General features: G+C 38.8%; 1 protein-coding gene across 1 annotated transcript in view; it reads right to left on the minus strand.

Moving 5' to 3' along the window:
- Positions 1–3,539: 3,539 nt before the first annotated feature.
- The window catches only part of LOC103192431 (myosin regulatory light polypeptide 9), a 5,632-nt gene continuing 1,263 nt past the window's right edge, over positions 3,540–7,908 (minus strand). The window contains exon 3 of the mRNA XM_007935412.2: positions 3,540–3,712. Coding sequence (XP_007933603.1) covers positions 3,540–3,712 — 173 coding nt within the window. The remainder of the gene's footprint in view (positions 3,713–7,908) is intronic.

Raw genomic sequence — 7,908 nt, forward strand, 5'->3', positions numbered from 1 at the left:
TCTGGCATATTGGACCTACTCAAGAAATCTGAAATAAACTGAGGATCCGCTAGGTGCCAAGCCAACTGAAAAAACAAATAAAAACTAAAACCCGACTGATAACCCTTTAATCTAACAAAATGCTAGTTTGAAATAATTTACTATCAAACAACTATGGATCTTTCTAACCTAAGCCTTTACTTATTTCTAACTACTACTAAAATGCTATCTTCACCTGTCCTTTTCTCTTTTCAGAGGGAGATGTATCCATCTTTATTTTTCTAAGGATAATTCTAAAACATGCGATTTAGGTTCCATCCCTCTCTCCTTGGCATGGTTCATTTTGTTTCACTGTTTTCGTCTAGTTTGTTTTCTGCCCCTCTGCCTACAAACAGGCTCCACTCTCTCTGCATGCCCTTGGACTCTCTACATACCCTTGGACTCTTCCCTTAAAAGAGAACTTTCCCTTAGAGCTTCTCTTCACTGCCAAATTTCATGACCCCACTAGTAAAAATAAAACAATGGTAACTACCATTTGAATACCTACCACGTGCCAGACCCTTTACTTTTCATGTTTCTAATTTTCACAACAAACTTGGAGGGTACTGTCTTCATTGTACAGGTAAGGAAACTGACATTTGACCTGCCCAAGGATACAAAGCTAACCAAATAATGGAACTCAAGTGCAACCAAGGCTGACTTCAAAACCCATGCTACTCTTAATCCCAAAATTTCTGCCTTTGTATTAATAGATTACATTCCAATAGCATTACTTCTATTTTACAAGTGAATATGTCAAAGGAGGTTAAATGCTTAAGATTATAAAGTCATGATGAAGAGGAAAAACAAATGGGATTTAAATGCAGGTCTTCCTGACCCTCAAACTCAGGCTGTCCCCCATCCCGTGTTGCCCTCTGGCTTCTGCACTGCAGATTCTTACAGCTCTAGCAGAGGTGACTGATGATTCGCCAAATCCCAACACCTTATTTAAACTTTCCCCTACTTGATATTTTTGTGGTTTTACACTACCGACTAACTGCAACTTTATTCACCTCTCTAACCCCCTTTATCATCTTCTGATCGTTCTTCAATGTCTGCTAGTTGCTGACATTGCTGTTTTCTCATTCATATTTTGTAGAAAATGGTTGCCTTTCCTTTTGAAACTTAAGTTTTGACTTGTTTCTTACAGTCTGCCTTTCCTTCCTTCTTTTCCATCAGCATTCATCAATTCCTGCTCTAAGTCTTAAGCCTCCTGATCAAATAAAATGGGGGCACTGGAGTCCCCATTATTATTGTAAGGATGCTGTCCCCCCATTTCGATGGTTTCATCTAGAACTTCTGAAAGTTTTAAGTAAGACGTTTATCATGGAGATTAAAAGATTAGCTTTCTAGTGAAACTTGCTGTTCCAGTAAATGCTATTGGCTTTTTATTGGCAATAATAGTTGCTTAAGCTAAGACTAGTTACTAAGCTATTACTTAAATTGGGAGACTTCTTTCATTCAGGGAAACCATCCATTGTTCCTAGGAGGCTGGTTCCTTAAGCAGTTATCTGAAATGGATGATACTGCCAGAGAAAATTCCAGTACATGAGATCATTTTTTTTCTGTAACGAAAATAATGAAGCTATCAGTTCTCCACTAGAGATTTGTAAGCAAAGCAGAGGTGATCCATTTTTTCAGTTGAAATGGAAATTCAATTCAACAAACAAAATTTTAGCATCATGGCCACAAGCTAGAAAAAGGACATTGTTTAAACTGCATAATAAAATTCAGGAGTTCATAAATGCAAAGAATTAAGGCAGGTGGAGATTCTAGTCTTGAAAGAGAAAAAAGGAATCTTGTGATTGATCCTTCTACGAAGCTGGCCTCACCAGGTGGAAGCAGCTACCTTACCTATCCTGTTGAGTGCAAAAGCTCACTGCCCAACGATTTGGTAATTGTTTGTCAAATGAGGTAATAGTTTTGTCCAAGGAAAGTCTTATCAACACTAACAGAAAACCTGAGTTATTAGAGTAATTGTCAATTACTCATATTAGACTAACTGTAAACTCTTAAACCTTTTTCAATGTTTCAAGATCTTAAATTCATAAAATTATTTTTGAGAGTCAGATTTTTAAAGCCTAAAGAGAATGAAACAGTCGTAACACCCCCTGAATAATTCTAAGATCATCCTGCATTTTTGTAAGTAGGTTATTTTAAGGATTGAAATAATGATCTCACTTTCCCAGGCATGTAGTTTCAGCTGTTTTGATTGTGGGCAGTCAGGAATGTCCATAATTCATACATGGACTCATAGCTACTCTCTACATAAATAATTACAATACTTCAATAGGGTTTGCTGTGCTAAAGAAAAACCACATACAAAAAAAAACCCCTGTATTTCTAACACTTTGAAATACCTACCCCCATGCAAAAACTGTCTTTTGGTAAAAGAATTCCATAGAACCCTTGGGACTAAAAAGGTTTCAAAAATCAGGACAAATTAAAGTTTTATTCCGTGTCCTGGTCTCATTTTAATTGACATGAGATAATGTACAAAAGGTTAGAATAGATAATGGGGAAATTTTGGCAGATATGTCAAGCTTAAGGATTTAAAGCTACCAAAGCTATCATACCCATGTAAATTCTACAGGAATTTTTTTTTTTTTTTTTAAAGTAAGACAAAGAACAGGAAATCTGATTTTAAAATAAAACCAAACCCATTGTCACTGAAGTAGATTCCAACTCAGGGTTAGTAAGGCTGTATATCTTTACAGAAGGAGACTGCCTCATCTTTCTCCCACAGAGCAGCTGGTAGATCTAAACCTTCGACCTTCTGGTTAGCAGCCGAATGCCTTAACCACTACACCACCAGAGCTCCTTGGAAACCTGAATGACATAGTTAAAAATGAATTTTTTTTCAGGTGGGGGAGGGATGAATAGGAGTAAAAGAAATAGGATTGTCAGGACAACTGGAAGGAATATGAAATAGGTGGCCAACAACTCTATCACTTTCTAGGATTTACCTCACCTACCTTTCTCTGGAAGATGAAATTGGTGGAGGAAAGCCAATTTTGATAAATAAGTTTTAAACAAGAAAGCATTTCATCATAAAGTTTAATTATGGTTCAGGAAAAAAAATGAGTGGATAACTTTGAGAAACTGTGATTCTGTATATGCTGCAATTATTTGGGAATGGGAGGAGCTGGGCAGTTAAATCACCCTAGTTTTCTATTCTAAAAATGGCAAAAATAATTAACATTAGGTGACTTGGGTCATAATCTTTTTTTTTAAAGTTTTTATTACCAAAAATGTAAAAATCCAGTAAGCCAGAAAAAATCTGAGAATATTTTCATAGGTTTTGGTAAAGCAAAGACCTTTCCCCCAGTTCTATTTTACTTCAACTTAATTCCCATTTCCAGTCTGATTATAGAGATGTATGTGCCCAAAATGACTGAAAATAAATACAACAAAAAGGCGAAAGCTATAAAGCTAAGGGCATGCAATAGATTCTAAGAGGAAAAAGTCTCAGAAATACCCAAAGTGGCAATAAGGAACGTTTGGCTGGATTTGAAGTTCGTTCAGTCATCCTTGTCTTTTGCTCCATGTTTAAGGATGCGCGTGAACTCAATATAATTGAAATTCCCCTTTTTGTCAATAGGTGCTTCTCTGTACAGCTCATCCACTTCCTCATCCGTAAACCGATCGCCCATGGTTGTCAGCAGCTCTCTCAGGTAATCTTCCTGAATGGTGCCTAAAGAATACAGAACTGGACATCAGGACACATACTACTCTGAGGACTCATTACAAAGAAAACCTACAACTGACTAAGCAAACCCTGTTATGTTAAGAGCTATAAACAGGCAAATATTTGAGATGCAGGGTTTCCACATGCTGAAGCCAGCCTCAGGAGTCAGGTGCCTAAGAAAAATGCCCAGCTGTTAAGGGCATTACTCTGCTCTATCAGCTTGCCTCCATACCCGTCTTCTGATCTTTTGATGGCAGGAGCAAAACCTGTGCTAAACAAGAGCAAGACACGATGATTAAGTAACCTAAATCCCATAGTTCCTTAGAGTGGCATGAATGGACATACCTATTCTATGAGCAAATGACAGTTTTCTATCACATTAAAATCAGTGCCATTTCATAATCATCAATAAAATGCTACAGTGGAAACAACAGTAGAGTTCTGAGGCCTGGTTTTAACAAGCTATGTTATTTTAGACATTTCACTTTACTTCTGATTTTAGTTTCCTTATTTGTAAAATGAGATTTCTAATATTTTTTACAAATCCAAATTTATAATTACAAATCAGATTTAACAATAAATATGATGAGGCCCAGGATATAGAAAAACACTGAATAAAATATTTCAGAGTCAACTATGTGGCAGACAGTGCTGGGCACTGGGGATACAGTGTGTTTTTCCCTCGTAGTTTTTGATACCAAGGTTCTCATAAAACCTGACTGCTTATCAGAATCACCCATAGAGCTTGAAGAAAATGTCCAGGTGCCACCCTTATTTATTATCTGGCATTGGTATTTCTAAAAGGCTCCCCAATAATTCTTATGTGCAACCAGGGTTGAAAGCTGCTAAAGTACTATACCACAGTGGTAAATAACAAGCACAGAAATTCTGAAATTCATAAAGTAAAAAACAAAATCTGACTACTGTGAAATTATGAATAATGAAATTAAACTAATACACTGATAATACAGTTTCTATAAAATGAGTTTGAAGCACAGAATCAGGTCACAAAAGAAACCCTAGATCTGTAAGATTTTAATTCAATGCTAAATTTTAAATTTCTCTCAAATCCCTTAATTGTAGCTCATAGAAATAAATCCCTATCTCCAGTCAAGTCATTCAACCCTCACATATACTAACCCCACCTACTATGGTAGCATAGTGCCTAAGGCACTAGACTGCTAACCAGAAGGCTGGCGGTTCAAACCCATCAGCCACGCCTTGGAAGGAAGGTTGGGCAATCTACTTCCATAGTGATACTGCCTCAGAAACCCAGGGACGGGTTGCTCGCTATGAGTTGGGGCCGACTGACAGCACAGAACAACAACAACATGTGGTAGGTGGTAGAAGGGGTTACAAAGGTGGGAATATTATTTAAGACAGCATCATTATCTGGTGCAGAGAGATGGATTGTGATGACTGGGAAAAGTACACAACTAAAATGTAAGGTCAAACAGCATATATGCCCAGAGAGAGACACATATAAAATAGTTTAAAGCTGGTTTAGTCTTCCTGGGAGCCAGGACAAAGTATGAAAACCCAAGTAAGACTCTATAAAGGATGTGGAATGAGGTGAGTTTGAAGAATAGTTATTTTATTCTTTAATGGTTTTAGTCCCTTCTATTAAAAAAGTTACCACCACCATGGTCACAGGGGACACAGGCATAACATACCACACATAAACACTGTTCTACATCCTACTTTGGTTGAGTAGCAACTGGGGTCTTAAAAGCTTGCCAGCGGCCTCTAGATGCAACAATGGATCTCTCCTCATCGAAAATGTCAAAGAAGAATGAAGAAATCCAAAGACACATGGAAACAATTAGTTCAAGGGACTAGTAGACCATGTCAATTGCAGCCTATATGACCATGAGACCAGAAGAACTAGATGGTGCCCAGCTACCACTGTGAACTACTCAGAAAGGGATCAGTGCAGGAGATCCTGGATAAAGTGGGAGAACAATGTGAAACAAAACTTAAAATCATAAAAAGACCACCTTACTGGTCTGATAAAGCCTGGAGAGACCCCTCAGCTTATGGCCCCTAGTTAGCCTTCAGATCTGGAATTGAATGCATTCCTGTGGCTTCCAGTCAAACAACAGACAGGCATATAGGGTAAACATTTATAACAGGTAGATACACTCCTTAGAATGATCACTCATTGGAGAACAGAAGGGCAGTATTTGCACAGGGAGACAGCTTGGGGGGCAAGAGTGCAAAGAACGGAGGACACAGGAAAGAGGTGACTACAGGGAGGAAGTACGAAGAGAGCTGTTACATTTTGGGGAATTGCAGTCAATGTTATGAAACAAAATGTGTATGAACTACTGTATGGAAAACTAATTTGCTCTGTAAACTTTCACCCAAATCACAGTAAAAATTTAATAAATAAAAGATAAAAAAAAATCAACACCAGCTTACAGTTGAAAGTCAAGTAATTCAGAATGCACTGAGAATGAAAAAAGTTACCTCAGCCTACCTCACTCCCACCCCACTCCTTCTAGAAATAACTGTTAAGATTTGGATTTTAAAAGGAAGGTGGAAACAGTGGTTTGACAGCACAGGCACAGAGGCAGAAATGGTGGGGAAATGACCATAATGCGTAGTGGGGCTTGGAAGGAAATAGGGAGATTACACAAGATGAGAGGGTAGACTTTTGTACTACAGCACTGCGTTGTCAGTGATGGCAAACATTGATCTACAGGTGGATAGATGGGTGGACAGAATGAACGATTAGGTATGTCTATGGAGGGGGTAATGTGCTCATGACCACGTTTAGGGTTGGCAGACAGTGTTTCCACAAGTGTATTTATATGTTCTGTAAGAATTTCCAGGTATGTAGTAGAGCTGACAAGGGACAAGTTTGGAGTCACTCGTTGGCCACAGCCAGCTACCTGGAGGGAGCAAGTATTGGACCTGTGGGCTTGGGACCATGGTTGCAGGGGTCATTAAGCTCAACTGGCATAACATACTACACAAAAACATTGTTACACATCCTACTTTGGCAAGTAGCCACCGGCATCTTAAAAGCTTGCAAACAGCCATCTAGATACAATGATGGGCCTCTCCTCATTCATTGCAAAGAAGAATGAAGAAAACAAAAGATTCATGGAAACAATTAGTCCCAGGGACTGGTACACGATGCCATACTCAACCTATATGCACATGAGACCAGAAGAACTAAATGGTGCCTAGCTACCACTGTCAACCACTCAGAGGGGGGTCTATGAAGGAGATCCTGGACAGAGTGGGAGAACAATGTGGAACAAAACTCCAAATCATAAAAAAAAAAAATCAACAAAAACAAACCAGGGGCCAGGATTGCTGGTCTGATAGAGCCTGGTGGAGCCCCTAAGACTATGGCCCCTAGCTGCCCTTCAGGTCTTGAACTGAACCCATTCCTGTCATTTCCAGCCAAACAAAAGACAGGCATATGAGCTGAACATTCACATTAGGTAGATACACTCCTTGGAGAGAACAATCATGGGAGAAAGGACAGCTCAGAGGGTAGGAGTGTATGGAAGGGAAGGACATAGGTAAGAAGTGACTATGAGAGGAAGTGGGAGGAGAGCTGTTGCACCATGAGAAATTACAGTCAATGTCATGAGACAAAGTGTATGTGAACTGCTTTATGGAAGATGAATTTGCTCCATAAACTTTCACCCAAATCACAATAGAATTATTAAAAAAAAAAAAAAAGATGAGAGGGTAGATATCTCAAAAGGTAAAATGAGGCCATACTGTGGGAACCCTTGCAAGCCAAAGGACAGAAACTATACTTCTATCAGCCTGACAGTCACTCAATGGTAGTCCAAGCAATGCAAGGGACCAACGGCTGTGCCTTCCTTTTCTAAAAAGTTAGCTGCTCCATGTGAGTTGAGAGTTTAAGAAAAGTATTTCTTTGTATGTTTCCTCATATATATTTCAGTCGAAGGTTTAGGTATTTATGAACTTTTTTTTTTAAGAAAGAGTTAACTCTACAGATAAGGGAGCAGCATCTTAGAGAAGTTAACTTGCCCCAAATTATACTATTATGTAGCAGAAAGCCACCTGAACAAAGCTCTGCCAAGTTTATTAGAATTGAGGTTAGAAATCAGACTTAATCCTTGGTAAACAAAAGGGCTGTCCTGGAGCCAGTGTTGTTGCTGTTGTTATTTGCCATCGAGTCGGCCCTGACTCATAGCGACCCCTCCTTGGGTTTC

Source organism: Orycteropus afer, unplaced genomic scaffold (genome assembly GCF_000298275.1).
Source record: "Orycteropus afer afer isolate SDZICR_OR568_19922 unplaced genomic scaffold, OryAfe1.0 scaffold00028, whole genome shotgun sequence".
NCBI lineage: Eukaryota > Metazoa > Chordata > Mammalia > Tubulidentata > Orycteropodidae > Orycteropus > Orycteropus afer.